We start from the raw sequence: 20,428 nt of genomic DNA, 5'->3' as shown, positions 1-20,428 counted from the left end.
ACAGATCTGCCATTCCTGCCTTACAGCGCCAGAGTCTGCATGTTGGTTTGCATGTTCTCCCCGTGTTTTTACGGACTGATTGGTATCTGTGAGTGTGCCCTACCAGTTGTTGACTCTGAATCCTAGAAATGTGTCAGTCCTAATTCTGAATTGACTAAAAAGTGCAGTTCTCCATACACTGTGAAGTAAATAACATCCATCCCCTTTTTCCATCTCCAACCTGAACACTCGAAAGTTCGAGTTATGAATACAAGCTGTTGCACCACCAAGTCACATTATTTCAGAATCTTTATATTAAATAGCTGGATTAAAACTAATGGGTGATTTATTGCATGCAACATACTGTTTTCTGATTGCCTGTGGAATTGTGCCCTGCAAAAGCCTGGCTCCAGAGGATCTAAGCCCCCCAAACATCATGTCAAGCCCCACCACCCATGCGCTAGGGTGTAGTGTAACTTGTTTATCACACCAGGCACCCCCTTCAGTATTTCAGATGCCCTGCTTATGATTTTGGTCTAGAACCCGGAGCTGCTCTCCACCATATTTGCTTCTTGCCTTACACCCAATGCTGCTGCTATGATCGCTGGCACCCTGTGACCCGAACCCCTCAGCTCAAGCTGGATTAAATGTATGTCTTGTCACTTGACTGCACACTATGCACGTGTGCTTAATTTCTTCCTCACTACCTGTCATAAGACAACCAGAGAGAACTCACTTGCATGACAACTATGACTGCAGAATGCAATATTATGGATAAATAATGCAATATGTTTGTATAATAGCACAGTACTTATCTTCTTATATAATACGCTACCATGGCTGTCCGTTTGTCTGTTCAGGATTTTAAATCAACTGTAGCTCGTAAACCATTTCACCTGTTGACCTGAAATTTAGTACACATATACAGTAATCCCTCGCTATATCGCGCTTCGACTTTCGCGGCTTCACTCTATCGCGGATTTTAAATGTAAGCACATCTAAATATATATCACGGATTTTTCGCTGGTTCGCCGCTTTCTGTGGACAATGGGTCTTTTAATTTAGGTTACATGCTTCCTCAGTTTGATTGCCCAGTTGATTTCATACAAGGGACGCTATTGGTGGATGGCTTAGAAGCTACCCAATCAGAGCATGTATTACATATTAACTAAAACTCCTCAATGCTAGAAGATATGCTTCCCATGTGGCGCTTGTTTTGTTTGCTTCTCTCTGTCTCTCTCACTCTCTCTGCCTGACGGAGGGGGTGTGAGCAGAGGGGGCTGTTTACACAGTGGCTGTTTGCCTAGAACATATGGACGCTCCTTTATCGGGGTGCCTCTGTATACTTAAAAGTACGGATTGATTTTTTGATTGTTTGCTTTTCTTAGCAAGCGCTCTCTCTGACATTATCTGCTCTTCACGGTGCTCCTTTGAAGATAAGATATGTTTGCATTCTTTTAATTGTGAGAAAGAACTGCCATTTCTGTGTTGTAATGAAGCACAGTTTAAACGTTTGACTAAAGGGTGTTATTTCATGTCTAGAGGGCTCTAATAATGTTAACAGTGTGGGAGAGTTTATAAGGGCTTAAAATATATAAAAATAACCATACAAACATATGGTTTCTACTTTGCGGATTTTCACTTATCGCGGGGGGGTCTGGAACGCAACCCCCGCAATCGAGGAGGGATTACTGTATTTGGAAGGTCGTAAACAGGTTTTCTATGCTCTAACTGCGAAAATATTCGATTTATAAATAAAGAATCCTACTTCGCGGAAATTCATTTATCGCGGCAGAGTCTGGAACAGATTAACCGCGATAAACGAGGGTTGACTGTACTATGTGACATCTACTGTCCGCTTTCGGGGTGATGATTTTTATTCTTTTTATTACTCTCGGTAGCGGCTAGCAGGGCGGTCGTTCGGCAGATGCGTATGGGTGCCATTCTCATCCCTACCTCCTTCGCTGTCACTTTCCTTACCACTTCATATCTTAAATCATTCTTGAGGCAGATTGAAGGTGAAAAATTTAAGTAAACGTACTAAGTAATTGCAACACAAACACTGACTTAATCAGTTTTAATGTGAAAAGATGCCAATGAAAGAAGAGAAGAAGCAGGCCGCTAGGGTGGAGAGAAGAACAGCTGCTCAGGAAGCAGCAAGCGCATCGACCTCTGAGCAAACGAATGCTAAACGTACAGAGAAAGAGGAGAAAAACTAGGAAGTCAAGTGTATTCACTGCACGTTATCGTGCAGTACGCCATTACTGGTTACAAAATAATGCAGTGCTTTGGTGAAATAACATTTTTTTTTCATTTATGAGTAGAGGGAATAAACTTCTGCACTTTACTGAATTTTATAAAATAGACATTATGGTAACCCAATTTTTTAAAAAATCTATCGGATTGTAGTGTTCAGGATCATACTTAACAGGCCAGATTTGATCACGATCAGTTCACACTGTCAAGAGTTACACCGACAAGCAAACTGGAAGTGGTGGTCAAGAATGCCGAAATCATGTAAAATAATGAATATGAAAAAATAAAGATTATGTAGGGCAGGGGTCTTCAGGTTCAGTCCTGGAGTAGCCCCTGTGGCTGCAGGTTTTTGTTCCAACCCGATTGCTTAACTAGAAGTCCGTTATTGCTGCTGAAGTAGCATTTCTGTGTTTCACTTTTGTTGACTTGATTTTAAGATTCCCAATCCCAAAATGGCTTCTTTTAGTTTTAAAAAGTTCTCCAAACTCCATTTAAGCCAATGTGTGTGCTAATCATGATGTGTCTGTTCGATTAAAATATTTGGAAAGAAATGGAACAGAAAAATCAAAGGACTATGAACAACTCACTTGTTCCAAACCACAGATCATTTGGATGATATTCTTTTGAAAAGAAAAATGAACAATGTAAGCACAATGAAAGCCATAGCATTAAACACCAAATTCTGTTACAGATAAGGTTTGGCTTCTGTTTTAGCAGTTGGGTTGAAACTAAAATCTGCATTCATGGTGGCCCAACTAGAACTGAACCTGAAGAGGCCTGATGTATTGTTTTCAAAGCTCACAGCAGCAGAGCAAGTCCATCCTTAGGGTTCATAGCCATTCAGATTCTCCGCAGAGCAGGCTGTTCTTGTAAAGTGATAACGTAAGTCAGACAATTGGTGAAGAAGCCAGTGAAGACCCCAACCTTATTATAAAGCTGTGTGGCTGAGAGGGGAGAACTGTCCAGATGACAGCAGCCTCTGCACTAAGACAGTCTGGCATTTGTTAGAAAAAAAAAGGTACAGGACAGAATTGCTTTGTGACAAAATATTCTTGGGTCTGACAAAACAAAAAGTAACTTACCGGCATGAATGGAGATCACAGTGCCATTTGCAAATTGAAGGTTTGTACAAATTGTCTCCTTACACTGAAGCACAATGACACACTGGTGGCAGCATCATGTTATGGAGGCTCCATCCCTGGGTATTGGTCCATGCTTAGCAATCCGATTGCATGTGCTTACACTGCACAGAAAAAAATCTGATTGGTGCGGTACATGCCACAAAATCGGTGGTGGGTCTTGTAAAACTGCAGGGACACGCGTAGCTTAAGTAAATGTTTTCTATGCGTACCTAAAATGATTTATAGGCAACTGCATTTTGAAGAACACTTAACTTATAACAGGGGTGTCAAACTCTGGTCCTGGAGGGCCGCAGTGGCTGCAAGTTTTCATTCTAACTATCTTCTTAATTAGTAACCAGTTTTTGCTGCTAATTCATTTATTTTGCCTTAGTTTTAATTAACTTGGCCCCTTAGTTGTTTGCTTTTCCCTTAACAAGCAGCCAAACAATAATGGACACAAAACAAGCCGCCACCTGTGCCCATCACACAATATCTGAAAATAAAGAAAGGTGAAGGTCTCGGTAAGGCTGATCTCTCAGGTCACCAAAACATCTTGATGGCGTTCTTAGAAAAAACAGAAAAGGAACGGTTTTGGAAATGTCTGCTGTGGCAGAATGAGAGCAGCAACAAGCCGTGGAATTAAACAACGAGTTTAATTATCAGCAAGAATCGACTTCTAATTAAGACATTGGTTGGAGTTTGAAATCCCAGTTTAGCTGGTCATCTGCTGAAAAGAAATGGAGTTTGAGGCCAGACTCAGCTTGTCATTTATTGGCTCACTTCAAATCTCATTTCTGTTTGGCTGTCATTTAATGAAAAAAAGAATAAATCTTTAAAAACAAGACTATTAAAATGAAGGGAGTTAGCAGCACAAACTGGTCACAGACTAAGAAAAGGGTTAGAATGAAAACCTGCAGCCACTGCGGCCCTTGAGGCCTAGAGTTCGACACCCGTGACTTATAATAATAAGAACAGTACTGTTCCCCATATAATTGGCAGACTGAAAAAATAATAACAACAAAATAAGTTTTTGATCTTTGCAGATACGAGTCAATCTTCAATTGGCTCCAAGATGGCGGCAGAGCCAGGAACAGGAAGAGGCGGGTTCAGGTGATTGGGAACCAGAAGTGATGTCATTAGGGATTTGACTGTCAATCACTGTTTCTGCAGAGGGAGGAAGAGAAATGGTGTTGGGCAACAGCGCCAACCCCTGGTTGGGAGTGTAAAAACATTGAGATGAGCCTGGCAGTTGCCTTCCAAGCGCATGTGACACTGTTCAATGCCAGCTATACATTTATTTTAAAATATGCCTTCAAAATAAGTTTTTTTTTTTTTTTTAATATTACTAATGCAGTTTAAAATATCTCAGCTTGGAACTTTTGCTCCATCTTGTCAAAGTGCAATGAATATTCTGCATATTATTAAATTTCATTAATACATTAGAATTTGATAAGCATTTTTTTGCATCTTTTTGAGGTGTTCCTAGTGTCCTTGAGAGGAATCCATCTGTGGTCAGAGGAAGTAATGAATGGCTGCAGATAGGAGAATGCTTAGATGCTTGAGTTATTTCATATTTTCTGTAATTGTATTGTGCACAGTGGCACCATGGTTTACACTGCATGCTCCCATCTCCAGAGCCCTGGATTCAGATTGTGGCTCAGTCACTGCCCTTGTAGAGTGTGCACGCCATTCCTGTGTGTGCGGGAGCGCTTCTCTGGGATGTGTGTGTTGGTGTGTTAGGGTCACTGATGGACCTGCCGGTAGTCACATGGGAGTGGCCCAGTCCAGAGTTGGTTTCTGCCTTGCACCCTGTGCTGCTGGGATGAGCCCACTCTCTGCAGCCCTGAATTGGATGAATTAAGTAGGGCTTATATATAGACAATGGATGGTGGTTACACAGTAAAATATTTTTGTTCTCTTTAAGTAGGTGGTGCAGGTTAGGCTAAAAACTCATTTGAAGGCATTGAAAATCCAGGCGGTTAATTTGCATTTTTCTAATTACTGTCTAAATGATAATTTGATTAATAAGGCTGACCAAACTTTAATTAAAATAAAAGGATTTAAAAGATATCATTAATTAATTTAAACATATCTGTAAGTCAGTTCGTGCCCATTTAAAGATATCAACTATAGGAATAATCTATTCAAATTTGCTGTACCTCATTTGAAAATTTCCACAAGTACTGTAAATTCTGTAAATGGGTTACCAATACCTGATTAAGATTGTATTTCAGGCTGTCTGTATGTGAGTTAAAAGTTTGTTCTACAATGTGTTTCAATATTTAAAACATTCCAGATATCCTTGAATTGGCCTTCTGTTTTAGAATATCTTCTAAACGATCTGTTGGAAGGCTGTCATTGCAGTACACGAGTCAACCACAAGATGGCAGACAACACTGCACAATGGGCTTTGGCCACAAGTATTTCCTGATTCTTAACCATAAACAACAGATCGCTGTAATTTATCTGAGAAAATTAGTAATTCAACTCGAATGCAGTAGTTTGAAAATCATTGTAATTAGATTGGGGTGAAGATCTGTTAGGTGTGGAACGTTTCACAGCTCCACACCAGATGATAGGCTTGTTATTTTGTGTCTCTGTTTTACTCACTATATAGATACATGATGCAGATAATGAACAAAATCATCAAATCTTTTTTAGATGTGGTTGGTAATCTGGATGTGCCCCTCCTGCTCCAGTCTCCAGTGGTCCAGGCAGTGTTGCAGATGGGGTTTGATTACAGTGTGGTGGAGAGTTTAGTTAAATCCAAGTACCTTCTCACTGGCCTTCAGTACAACACAGTCTCTGACCTGGTGTCTGCTACTCTAGAAGCGGAAGATGAAGAGAGGCAAAGATCAGACCAGTCTAGAGGTACGAATATAAAAGCATAAAAAACTTTGAGGGGGATTAGGATTCACATGGAGGGGCAGCTCCTCTGTGGTCCCATGCAGTCCTGAATTAGTGTTTGCTACACTGGTGTTAGAAGTGGGATAGATGGACAGGAAGATTGGAGATAAGGTGTACTTAAACAAAAAAAAAAACAAGTTTAGCATAAAAGGCATCAGCTTGTCAGCAATGATGTGTGCTTGGATTTCAATGCTAATTGAGGATGCCTGTTAGCCTTACCCTCGTGTGTTCTCTGTTTGACGTTCATAAACGTTAACAACAGAGACATCACTGTTCAGGTTAGTGAGCTATGATTGGCAAGTACCCAGACATGTCAAAAACGTGTCTTCATTTTGGCTTTAACTATTCTCAGTAAGTAGCTGGATTAGGTGCCCACCAAAGGCCACAATGACTCCATGCCACCTTCTGCTGCTCTTTTTTGTTATTCTTTTATTATGTTGTGTTTTTATAAAATTAACATTTTCAAATGTCTTATTATTTTGCAACTGCTTTATTCTCAGTGGTCTGGATATCTTAAAGCTTCATAAAACTCCTTTAAAATTGCTTAGATTGTGTATTATCAAAGGTGCTTAATTACCCTTTAGGCTGCTTTACATAAGGTAATTAAAGTATTTTTTTTATTGGTGTACCAATTAAAGCAAATGAAAACATATGACAGTTAACCTCATGTTTTTCTCTGGGATGGCTACACTGGGTAACATCTGTTAGTCTTCTTTACAGAGCCTCCTGAAAGCCTAAGTCAAGGGGCAGGTGGCAGTGAACAGAGACAAATGGATTACCCAAAGGAAAGCGGTATGTTATTCCCAGAACATCTGAGAAGTCCGCAACATGTCTTAGATCATGTGTTCAACACTAAGCCTCATAACTGCGGGATGCACATGTTAGATAAAAGAAGTACGTAAATAAACACATGTAAAAGCATTCAACCCAACAACAATTTAACATTTGTAAATGATGTTTCCATAAGTCAGCCTTTTTAATCAATACTGGAGTAATCAAACTGAATATTGTAGGAGGAAGAAAGCTGCAGAGCAACACATGGGGTTTAAATCTCACACATAGTTGTCATATATTCTTCTGTGCTTGGGGGCTTCCTTGAATAGTCCAAAAGATGCATGTGTTGGGATAATTCCATCCATCCATTATCCAACCTGCTATATATACACATATCCTAACTACAAGGTCACGGGGGTCTGCTGGAGCCAATCCCAGCCAACACAGGGTGCAAGGCAGGCAACAAACCCAGGGCAGGGCGCCAGCCCACCGCAGTGTGGCATAATTGACAACATCCACTCCCTAATCGTGACTGCACATAGTGACTGTTTGGTGTAGCAGAAGTCAGGAAGCGGTTCCTTGGTTTTGCTGATGTTGAGTTGCAGACAGCTCTCTTTGCACCAAGGACATTCTCCACCTGACTCCTATACTCTGTCATCCCCGTTATCAATGACTCCTGTTAGTGCAGAATCATCAGAGAACTTCTGCAAGTGGCATGACCTAGTGTGATATGTATAGTACGAGGTAAAGAGAAAAGGAGACCAGATTGTTCTTTGTTTTATTCATTCCATTTCTGTAGTGACCTTCAATTTAGACGGCATATCCATAATTTGTCTTATTCAGTTGAGTGTCACTGAGAGTTGGAGTGCATTCCAGCAACAACGGGTGCAAGGCAGGAGCCCACACTGGAGCACACAAGTTGTGTAATGAAGTATTTTGTGGACTCTCTATGTTTTCATGTATGCTGTATATATTATGAAGTGTGTTTTATAAAGGACGCCACTCGTGGTGACCCAACACAAGAGGATCCACCCACAGTAAAAGAGGCCAAAAGTGTGCAGAAATGGCTACAAGAGAAAGGATTAACACAGGGAGAACAAAAAAAAAAGCGGAAGCAAAACCATTCTGCCTGCACCGACACAAGTCCGACACCCTACTGAGGTCAGAATTACATTCAAAGTGAAAGGCTGCAGTACTCTTGCTATGAGGACACCAAGCTAGAGCTCCCTCTAGTAATCCTCAGATCTCCAAGGCAGCCTCTTAGGCCGGAGTTATACTTCACGCTACGCATGCTGCAGCGGGCGCTCCTGCTACGCAAGCGTTGTAGTGTTCATACTTGCGCGCGTACTTTACGTAAATCTGGAGGAATCCACCAGGTGGCAGTGCGAGATATTATCACGGTGAGAACATGTTCGGCTTCTCTGTGTTGTGAATTGCCTAAAACACCAATTAAATTCCGACAACACCTTACCACAATATATCTGAAAAGGATGTTTATTGATTAAATCCATCAATCCAGGGATGTGTCCATTCCAGCAAGCATTGGGCACGACTGAGAAACAATCCCTGGACGAGGTCTCAGCTCATCGCAAGGTGAATACAGGCACACACATACACTAGTGTCATTTTAGCGGCACCAAATCTGCATATCTTTGGAAGGAAACCGGAGCACAGTGTGGAATACAAGCAGGATATACCAGCAACGTAACTCCCTGCGAGACAGCAGTGCTATCGCTCCGCCGCCGTGTCACTCCCATCCCATGTGTGTAATTATTAACAGTATTCATTATTTAAACTAAATTATATGTAAAATGTAACATACACACTTTAATGCATTTCATCATGAAAGTGATGTCAAGTATGAATCTAAAGATTCTAAATGTGCAGAGAGTTGGAATATCATACATTTAATCTGTTCTGTGTGGTGATCTATTGCTGTTTGCCGCTGCTGTCAGGTCCAAGAAGCTCGTAGCGATTAAAAACTGGGATAACGCTTACGATGGTCTGCTTTAATGATAAAGTAAGCTACGAGGTTAAAGTGGACATTTCGAGATTAAAGCCGAAATTTCCACTTTAATCACAAAATACTCGTTTTCACCGTGTCCTTTATCTTTTTCTCTTAGCTCAAATACAGCGCTATATACATTATGTTGCTGTTGTGAAGTTGCAAAAAAAAAAAAAAGATGGCACAAAAGATGTTATGTGAGACTTTTAAAATGCATCGTGTCATTACGATCGGGAATATGCGACGCATGAATATAAAAGCACCACAAATGCATTTGTATGTCGGCATTTTGCTTCCCCACATCGAACCATTCATCAAACAGTGAAGCGCGCACATCGATCCCCGAATGATCCCCATATAGGCTTTCTGTCACATGTAGATAGTAAACAGAGACTCTGACGTCACGTTCCGACTTTTAGTACACTGCGCCCTCCGACTTTTTTCTGGTACTGCAACTCGTGCACGCGTCGCACTAATTTCTGAGGACATACTCAGAGGACGTGTGAAATGAACACTGGGAACGCGTGGCAGCCATGATGCAGGCGCGTACGCATTCTGAGCGTGAAGTATAAATCAACCCTTAGGGTCCTGTTTTTTGACAGTGCCACTTCAAGTGAGTGGACAGGAGAGTACTAGACGCATAGACTCTTTCAATCAATTTGCCATGCAGTGGGCAACCTAACGCCAGCTAGTAAGCATGTGCTGCCAACTGTGAGTAACTTCATCCCTGTTCTCCCCGGACCGCATTCTGTGTTCAAAGAGAAAGTTAGGCCTTATCGTTGTCTACTGTTGCATGCCCCTCACATCCTTTGGGACCATGGGCCAACTGCTGCTCTGGGTGTAACTATCATTTGTGCTGCTGGTCCTACCTGGGCATCCAGCACATCTGCAGAGCATACAGTCCTCCATCAGCCCCTGTGTCCCCATACTGGCAAGTGCTCGCTCTGTCCATCTCTTTCACCTTCTTGGAAGTTTTCACATTTTATTGTAATATAACATTGAGTCACAATGGATTTAATTTGGCTTTTTATCAACAGATTTTTATGTCAAAGAGGGAACAGATCTTTGTAAAGTGGTCTAAATTAATTAGAGATATGAACATAAAGTAATGAGTTACCCCCACCTGCACCTTTTGGCATCCATGAACCTGTGTGCGCAGGTCTCTGTCAGCTTTGCCCATCTGGACATTGCAGTATTTCCATATTCTTCTTTGCCCAACTCCTCAAGCTCTGCCAGGCTGCATGGAGATCATGAGTGAACAGCCATTTTTATGCCTGGGGTTGTTACCTTGCTGCGAAGCAAATCTTCTGTTAAGGTGCGGGTTTCTTGTAGACTACATCAGGGTGTCCCCCTTGACTTTCCTGTGTTTTGCTGCATACATTGTACCTTTTGCCCTCACAAGCCTTCCAGAGCCTTCTACAGAGAAGTAGCTCCACCACCCCAAAGTTTATTTTTGATAAAGTACAGCATTCAAACCTGGCATTTAGTCTGATGGCCAAGCTCAGTTTTGGTCTCCTCAGACCACAGAACCTTCTTCCAGCTGACTCTAGAGCCTCCCATATGCCAGTCTCTCAAAAAGCTGTGACTGGTGAAGCAGCCAGGCCACTGTTGTTATTGGCACAGTCTCGCTTATCTTGGCCACAGTAGCTTGTAAACTTCTTCAGAGATGTCACAGATCTCTTAGTGACCTTCCTCACTCGTCATCTTCTTCTTGCACAATCACTCAGTTTTTGTGGACAGTCTGCTCTGGGCAGATGTACCGCTGTCTCATACTCTTTCCGTTTCTACATTTCTTTAATGGGTCCTACTCAAGATAAAACTGTTTTGATGGTGGATGGATGGATGATTTAAATGGACTCCCAAGGATAGTCACTGACTTGGACATTTTCTTGTCCCCATCCCCAGACTTGTGCCTTTTAATCACATTTTCACAGAGTTGCCTGGAGTGTTCTCTTGTCTTCATTGTGTAGGTTAGGCCACCATACTGACTCCCCCCAAGATGGACCTCCCAGCTAAGGTGCCTTTTATTCTTCAATCAGACTCCATTGAACTGATTATGAGACTTCGAAAAACCAACTGGCTGCACCAGTGAGGATTTAAGTGTTACCTTTTTAATTGATTTTTAGTTTGTGTTTTATATTTGTAATTAGGCTTCACTATTCTGCAGAGATTTGTTTTCACTCTGACATTAAGGAGTCTTTGTTCTGTTGATCACTGCCACTGTCAAAAAAGCCAAATTAAATCCACTGGGATTCATTGTTGTATAAAAATAAAATGTGAAAACTTCAAAGGGGTTGAGTACTTCTTACTGGTCCCGTCTCCCTCTTTCTGTCTGTCCACTAGTGATGGCCGATCGTGCTGATTTTCTTTTCGATCCAAAACTGGGTGATACCGAAGCCAGTATTGATGATATCGATACCAATACCAATCCAGCCAGAGTGTTGTCCTGCATGAATGGTCAATCGTCCGTAAAAATTTACATTTTAAAGACTTTGCATTAATAAACTATTACATACAATGCCAAAGATCAGACTTCTTTACTAACAGAAATTATTAAACATATTCAGTTCTTGGCGTGACATTTTTTTCTTGAAAAACGCATAAAGAATGTTGCATTTTTTTGGCTCAAAAATGGCATTTTTATTTTTTACTGTTTTTTAATGCAAAAACTACGCAGTCAGAAGTATAAAAAAGTATAACGATGATGTAAATACCAAGCGAGCGTCCCTTTCGAATTTGTTACGACTCACTTTCGGTTTCACTGCCTGACGATTGTCTTCATCATCATTGCTGACGAGAGGCTCCTCAACATCACTGCTTGTATCGCTGTCAAGAGCGGGCAACACATGGGCTGCCAAAAAATGTTTTTTATAAGACGCCATTATTACTAGACACATCAGCAGGTGCAAGAAAACACGGCTATAACGTTGCCCGGGTAATGCTCGGGATTACCGCTTTTAGTATTGTTTTTACAGCCTGAGTAAAGAAAACCTAATATCGAGTAATATTACATTACAGTAGACTGTATATTTTTACAAAATGGACATAATAAATACAGAAAATTTGAAAATATGTTCTAAGTATATATCTTCAGGCTATAAATGTAATATACTCCTCACTAAAAACAGATGTTGATTATTTTCTATTCAACAACCTCACATCAGATTACAAAACTAACGTTACTTGGGCACTGCCTGCCTTTCTGGAAGGCTTCTTTAACTCTTTTAGGGCTTATGTCAACTTTTGTCGAAATTCAGGGGTAGAGGGCGGTAATCAGTTGCAAACTGCAACAAAACTTGCCTTTACTTTTTTAGTTCGACTCTCTTTGCCAGAAGGAAAGTTAGCTTTGTTGATTTGACCTCAATTCCCTGTGCGTGTGTGAGTAGCGAAGAGCCAACAACCTCTAAAATGGCATCGACATCTAGTGAGAGACCAAAGCGAATGCACGAAGCAAAATACTCTGCAGATGACCACTGAATTGAACTCTGACTTCTCGGACTCAGATTTTGATGCGAGTGATCTGGAGATTGAAAAAACAAAAGTGAGGTACCAGCATCAGCTGATCGCTCCCCAGATGATTGTGGTACTGAGCATGTTTGTGTAGCTGATGCACGTACAGCAACATTCGCCGGGGAGGACCGCCACTTATGATGACAAGAGATACAAACCAGACTGCAGTGTACTGCGACTGCCATCACCACCACCACCCACCTACCTACCTGCCTGCCTGACGTGTGACGACAGCCAGGCTGCTGGCCATTGAGCCGCCCTCCATGCAGCCACCAGAAACCATGAACAGGCGCCAACAGCCACCACAGAATGCAGCAACAGACATTTTGATTTATGTGTGAAATCATTGCTTTGGGTGCTTTTTCAGAAAACTGAGTTTTTTTGGAAAAAATATCCAGCCCTCAAAGAGTTAAGATTAGACTACAGCTCTTTGGCCACCTTGTCCAGCGTTTTAGCCCAAGTCCCTGTGCTCTCTTCTCATCCCCTCTGTTGTAACTCCTCGTGTTCGGCTACCGGACTGACTTTCATGTGTTTTACCAGGTTGGTGGTTTTGCCTCAATAACGTATGGTCTTCTGACACGTATCACATTTTGCTTCATTCTTGTTCATTCAGTGGAGTAAAATCACTCCACGCAACGCTTTGCTTTCTTTCGTCCATTGCCTCGCATACACAGCTCTGCTGCTTTGGCTGGTGGACGCAGCACTGCCAGTGTGAACGCGGGACTATGAAAAGCGTGGAAGAGAAAGTAGCTCCCGTTTTACACAATATGACACATTTCATTTAATAATCATGCTGTCACCATCAAATGCTTTTAAAAAATACTTTCTAATAAACTTGCATATTATTGAAAATATGTAATATCAATATGTGAACATCGATGTTTAAATTAAAAGGTCAGGATTGGAAGCATCGATACTTTAGAATCAATCCGCCCAGTCCTATTGTACACGTGTGAGTAGGTACAGTATATATGCAGGCATAGAACTAGGCATACTGTTGAGTTTGTGCTTATGTGGTCCACCACCATTTCTGCTGTCCTTGATTGTTGTCACCATTATGTTCAATACTCTGATGCACAAACAGACAGCCAAAGAACATGAAGTACAAGCTGGTACTGGTGGGCAAACACAAAAATCCTAAAGGCCAGCAATAAGATCCTGAAATATCTGGTACACAAGTGTTTTGGAGACATCATCTAGATCAGCGGCTCCCAACCTGTGGTACACGGCGGACTGGTTGGGGGAACGCGAAAATAATATTAGTAATGGCGGAAAAGACCAAAAAATGACAAAATCAAGTCTATGGATCAAGAAATTGGATTTTTGGGAATCATCGTATCAAAAAAGACCAGTGTTAAGATTTTGAGACACTTCACAGTTTCGTATGTGAGAACAAGCTGAAATTGTCAAAAGTAGTAAAAGGTAGTATAATAGCTCACTTAAAAGGTGTCGTTCAGATAGTATTTTCCGAAGCAAAATAGTGAAGATAACTGGTTTTTAAATCCATTCGACAAATTGTGTTTTCAACAAGCCGAAAAACAATCAGTTCCCCGAAAAATAAAAACGATTGAACTTTCGACTGATTCTTCTTTACAATCTGATTTCAAAAAAAGAAACGTCATTGACTTCTGGGCAGCAGTGAAAGAAGAGTACCGAGAACTCTGTGATAAAGCAATAAAAAATGTATTACCTTTCACAAACACTGAGCTTGTCGAAAGAGCATTCTCGTCTTATGCATATATTAAGAATAAATATCGCTCCTGATTTGGGGTTATATCTGTCTTCATTTGAACCTGATTTTAAAAAACTCAGATCCGTGAAACAAGCTTGCATTAAAATTGCTAAGAGCCATGTTGGAAGACTTGTATATCAAGATGAATAATTGTTATGTACTTTCATCATAAGCTAATGTGGGTAAAAGTGATTTTAATGCTGTTTTTATTTGTTTTGATCTTATGTTAGGCTGCTATTATAAATAAGTGAAGTAAATTACAAAAGCCTATAAATGTCATTAGGTTAATTTGAGTCGTTTGATTATTTAGCTAACCTAAGAAAGAAACAAAAAAATAAAGAAAGAAAACTGTTTTGAGGGATGGGTGCGAGTAATGAAGACAGGGGGTACTCATACATGAAACGCCTAATCAAGGGGTACGGGAGAGAAATAAGGTTGGGATCCGCTGATCTTGATCGACTTGAAATCCTCCAAATGCATTTGCACATTTTCTCAACCTGACGTGCCTGTATAAAGCTCCTGATTTGTGTCTCCCTCGTGACAGGGCTGAGTCAAGAAGAGCAGTTACGACAGCTGCAGGAAGAGAGGACCTGTAAAGTCTGCATGGACAAGGTGGTGTCTATCGTCTTCGTTCCATGTGGCCATCTGGTGGTCTGCACAGACTGTGCCACCAGTCTTCGTAACTGCCCCATTTGTCGGGCTGTGATCCGAGGAAGTGTGCGGGCTTTTATGTCTTGACCAGGAGTTGCAAGGTGATGATTTGTTCATGTTTTCAAAATCTTTCTAGACATACAGTGGACTGTTGGGGAATAATTAGGAAATGAATTGTTTCGTATTTTTGATCACAAAATGCTTGTGTTTATTCTTGCTTGTAAAGTATTATTTACGAACAGGACAAACTATCCAGACTCTTATTTCAATATGAGCCTTGATGGAATCGTTTCTCACTGAATGTAAATGTCAAAAGGGGCTGCTGGCTTATACTACATTTTAAGCCGGAGTCACATTACGTGACCTGTGCTCGTGAGGTATGTCAGACCGTATTGTCAACCGCAGCTGCTGGCCATGTCACATCTAGCGATCAGGTGCCAGCGCCTTTTACTGACAGCCTATAGCACGCAGCCTGATGGAGCCTGTGTTGTGCGAAAGGTTAACAGGTAAGGTGATTTCACCCGCAGTTTTATTTTTTTCTTTTTCCCAGTCTGTTGTAGTACATAAAAGACGAGACATCAGGCAGGTGATCTTCTCTTCTGTTTGTGAGGTCCACTAAATTCATTGTACCTCTGGATGAGCGTTCATTGGTTGTCAGCTCTCTTGCACACAGAGCCCACCCATACGACTGTTTGATTTAACCGTGTAATTGGGAGTGAACTGCTGGGCATGTCATGTTACACAGCTGGCTTCAGGGGACCACCTCGCCGACGGCCTCCAACCCACTTGTGTTACGTATATGAAGGCTATGACTGAAACTCTGGAAAAGTCACGTAATGTGACATAGCCTTTAGAGAAAGCAGCGTCTTCTAGTGACAGCCAGAGGTCCTGAATAAGCAAATGCTAGCGCCTTCAGTAGCCTCATTCATGTCTTTTCAAATCATTTTTTTCTTTTTTTGTTTACAGGACAAACTGCTGAGCCAACCAGAGCCATTTGAACACTTTGATAATAAGCACACGTTGTGCGTTTAGACACATTTGATTACTTCACGTTACAGAGACAAAAATACGCCTACAGGTACACAGCGACAGAAAACTGACACGAGCATTTGTACATTTTAATAACATCCACTATCTAGAGGTGAATACAGTGGATAGAAGAAATTTGGTTTCCTCTGTTAAGTTGCCACTGATGCCTTAGGCGACTAGTTTTGGTTTTGGCGCTTTGTATCCCACGACAGAGACGACTGTAGGCAGTGCTGACAAATATAAAGCTTGACATCAAGGCAGCCGTGAGTCTCCTTCAGGCTAAGTGAGCCGAAACAAGAAGACGTCGCAGTGATTCTGAAGAATTGGGGTGGAAATGCCACTTCTGTGTTTTGTATTTACAGTAAGGTTTCATTTAGTTTTTTCATTTATTTAATTTATTCATTTTCTGATGCAGCTCAAACCTTTTATTTTTTTAAACACGCACACACATATACACACATATATATATATATATATATATATATATATGCACATACCATTCTAGTGCACTATAATTCAAAGCTCCTGCTAATGTTTTGTACTACCACAACAAATTTTGCTGTTGTCAAGAAGAAAACGCATTGCAGCATGGTGCGGTGTATTGGCAGTGTGTGAGAAATGCTGAAAATGTGCAACAGTAATCGACTTGGAAGACCCCCTTAAACAGCTTGCTGTAATGTATCTTAACTTCAGTGTTTTATATTTTGTTATTAAAGTCAACTTCTTCCCAATGCTCCCGTCACCTGCTCTTGCCTTTATTCCCTGCTCAGATCGTTTGTCCGGGTTCTCCTTTTTTGATTAACATTTCCTTATTGTGGCACATTCGTACCTTCTCTTTTGTCCTACATACTGTCGATTGTGTCAGAAGAAGACGACGACCTTGCATTTATATGGCACTTCTCAAGACGCCTAAAGTGCTTTACTTCAACCACCACCAATGTGCAGCATCTTCTTGGAATGAGGCAGCCATTTTGCGCCATTCCATTTTAGTTATAAGGTGCTGAAGGGGGATGATTAGGGAGCCAGAATGACCAGGCTGTGGTGGCAATTTAGCTTGGACATCGTGAAGCACTCTTCCCTTCACGAGGGACGCCCTGGAATCTTTCATGACCACAGAGTGAGTTCCTTGATTTTTCGTCTCATCTGAAGGACGGCACCAGCTTTGTCTCCCATCACTGCACTGGACATCATGATCCACATGCAAACCACTGGGTAAGTGCACCCTGCTGGCCTCACCAACATCTCCCCCAGCAGCAACGCAATCTTTATCCTAGATTCAAGTACTGGCCCGGCCCAAACAGGCATAGGTGTTCTGAAGTGCGTGTGGCATGGCTGTCGTGGACACATAACTTCTTTGTGTTCTTTTATGATACCTTCTTCATACCAGTCATCCTTGCTGAATGGGACCATACGGAACTTTGTTAGGACTCATAACACCCTCAAACTCTTCCAACTGAAGATGTCCAGGAATCCATCCATAATCTAACTTGCTTTTCATTTGTGCCATTGAGTGCATGGCAAGTCATCCAGTTTAGGGCTGAGCGGAGCCCATGCTACTTTCAGCAGCTCGACATGAAGAAGAACTGGGTGGGCTGCCATGCCACCATAATAAAATCTAACCTATAACACTGAACGTGTTTTTGTCAGCTATACAAATCTACACCGTCGAAGTTCTCTCTGCCACAATTTGTATGGACTCCCCATTTGTACCAAAGGGTGTGTTCTTTTCCAAAATGCAGCCATGCCTTCACCTCAGGTACCCTTACTCCTCCATTCATGTTCCATCCTCCTTATTCTGCTGAGAGTTCTGGGAAGGCCCGGCCTACTCAAGCAGCAACATAAAAAGCAACCCTGAATGTCACGTTATATTATACACACCAGCCTATCGTATTTAACATTTTCAAACCCTCTTAATCTAATTTGCAATGTGGATATAATATGATAATATAATCACCCCAACAATGAATTGGATTAAGTGGGTTTAAGAATGTTGTATTATGATATGATATAATAAAACAGTCAAAGATAAAGGAAATTAGTTGATAAAGAATGAAAATTCTCTATTTGGAGACATTTGCATTTTAATTACAGCTGTTAGCAGTTAGAATTTAGAATTTCATGTTTGTTTGTTTGTTGCTTTATGTCACAGTCAACCAGAACCATTTTGCTTTAAGTAATACAGTAATTCCTCTGGCTTTACTAAGGTACCTGCTCATTTAGAAATGTGTTCATTTCTGCCGTTTTGTTTTCCAGTGAGGACTAAGCTAGACATTCATCAGGCAATGTTAAAAATATGAAGATAAACACATTTTCTCACATTTCTGTTGCTTTATTTCATTTATCACTGTTGTGCATGAAAACACAACATAAAAATTTTTTCTCGACCATCACTACAAGCAACACGGGTAAGTGAGAGGTAATTAAATATTATTCTTGGGTGGGCTGTCCCTTTACGGTCATGGGGATGCTTTTAATCCTGGGCAGCAGATAGAAATAGAAAAGCAGGAATTGTTAAACTTCGGGGTTTCTCAGAGTGTTCACATTTAACCGACTGTTTCATATAATTCCAAATTGTACTCTTATTTCTGCACTAGTTTCTGAAAGCAGTTTATGTTATAAAATCTGCTGAACATTTTTTTCGTGGCAGAGACACAGTAAAATGCTTAATCTTAACCGCTGAGTCAAGAAACACATTACAACTTTTGTTCATTTTTATTAACAAACTATTATTTACACATGAAAACACAAACCACGAGAGTGGCCGACAAGGTAACACTCAGTTTTAAAAAATGCTTTACAGGAACACTGCACTATACAAAGACTATCTGCATTTGGAATAAAAACACATTTACCTTTTTGCAGAGTAAAGCAACATCCTGCACACTGAATTCTTCCTGGCCCAATGGCCATGGTCATTTCAGATCTGTCCATCTTCCTTACTAACGGTTTTGTGTGGCGTTAGAGCTCCAGCCCCCAAGCTTGGCTTGCAATGTCATTCCCTCGTGAATCGAACAATTTATTGGGTGTATAACATACCGTCTACTTCAGAGTATTAGAGAAAAGCCAAGCAACATGACACCTTTTATTGGCTAACTAAAAAGATTACAATATCCAAGCTTTCGAGACAACAGGCCCCTTCTTCAGGCTAGATGAAGATGAAGGGGTCTGAGTTGCCTCAAAAGCTTGCATATTGTAATCTTTTTAGTTAGCCAATAAAAGGTGTCATGTTGCTTGGCTTTTCTCTACATTCATAATGGCTAACACGGTACAACACCCTTGTACTTCAGAGTATTAAAAAGGGAATTCTTGCAGCTCAAATACACAGCACTTTTCAGTTACCGGGGACTAGAGCTGGTGAAGCTATTGACAGCAAGACCACCTCAACTCCTCCTGCTGTACCTCCTCCAATTTGACAGGATGAAGTGAATGCGGTGCATCAGAACAGCTTCAGCTTCTTGTAAAACACCACAAATGGATACTCGTGCCTGCACTCAGCTGCGTTTGATAAATCCGTCAGAACGGCTGCCGTTGAATGTTTTGAGGTGCAGCACGTGGTTTGGCACCGTGGAGTTGTACACATACAGCAGCTAGCTGGCCTCTACAAGGCCATCACATTTGGTTTGTCGCCTACCAAGGAGTTCACCCTGCTGCTACTGTCCAAGTCAAACCAGTAGGGTCGGTGACAGAGGTTTGTTGAAATACTGTACTGTGTCCACCATAATGTTTGGGACAAAGACACATTTTTCTTTTGATTTATCCCTCAGCTCCACAGTTTAAAATTAGAAAACTAACAACTCGGACGTGAATAAACTGCACATGGCAGACTGTCACTTAAGGATATTTGCATACATTTTGGTCACACCGTGTACAAATGACAACTCCCTCATCTGAGGGCACCATAATGTTTGGGACAATTGGCCTGACTGGTGTTTGGGATTCCTCACGTGGGTTTCATTGCTTAATAAAGTACCTGGAGTTGCTTCTACTTTTTAGAGCCTGTAGTTGCCATTGTTCAAAATGAAGACAATAAAAGTGAAAGAAGCCATTATAAGGCTGAAAAACAAGAATAAAACCATTAGAGACATCAGTAAAACCTTAGAAATCAACTGTCTGGAATATCATTAAGAAGAAAGAATGCACTGGAGAGCTCAACACTCAAGGTCAAGGAAGACCTCCACTGCTGATGGCAGAAGAGTCCTAACTATGATAAAGGAAAAGCCCCAAACGCCTGTCTGGCAGAGCAGAAGAAGTCTTCAGGAGGCAGATGTGGATGTGGCACAGAAATACAGAGAGCACGCTACAAAATGCAAACCACTAGTTAGCCACAAAACAGGATGGCCAGATTACAGTTTGCAGAAAAGTACTTAAAAGAGCCTTCAGAATACTGGGTGGACAGATGAGACAAAGATGAACCTGTATCAGGGCTATGGTAAGAGCAAAGTGTGGAGATGAGAAGGACCTGCC

The 20,428-nt window shown here is 41.2% G+C and overlaps 1 protein-coding gene across 3 annotated transcripts in view; it reads left to right on the top strand.

Annotated features, from left to right (window-relative positions):
* birc7 (baculoviral IAP repeat containing 7) overlaps window positions 1–16,688 on the top strand; it is a 60,487-nt gene extending 43,799 nt beyond the window's left edge. The window contains exons 5-8 of one of the 3 annotated variants that reach the window (XM_039735574.1): window positions 6,018–6,227; window positions 6,984–7,055; window positions 14,829–15,036; window positions 15,902–16,688. In XM_039735574.1, coding sequence (XP_039591508.1) covers window positions 6,018–6,227; window positions 6,984–7,055; window positions 14,829–15,022 — 476 coding nt within the window. In that variant the 3' untranslated portion in view covers window positions 15,023–15,036; window positions 15,902–16,688. Of the gene's footprint in view, window positions 1–6,017; window positions 6,228–6,971; window positions 7,056–14,828; window positions 15,037–15,901 lie in introns of all 3 variants that reach the window. The other 2 variants (XM_039735573.1, XM_039735575.1) reach the window with 2 other exon arrangements.
* The last annotated feature ends 3,740 nt before the right edge of the window (window positions 16,689–20,428 follow it).

This window comes from Polypterus senegalus, chromosome 14, assembly GCF_016835505.1.
Source record: "Polypterus senegalus isolate Bchr_013 chromosome 14, ASM1683550v1, whole genome shotgun sequence".
Taxonomy (NCBI): Eukaryota; Metazoa; Chordata; class Cladistia; order Polypteriformes; family Polypteridae; genus Polypterus; species Polypterus senegalus.
This window is presented reverse-complemented; position numbering and strand designations above follow the sequence as displayed.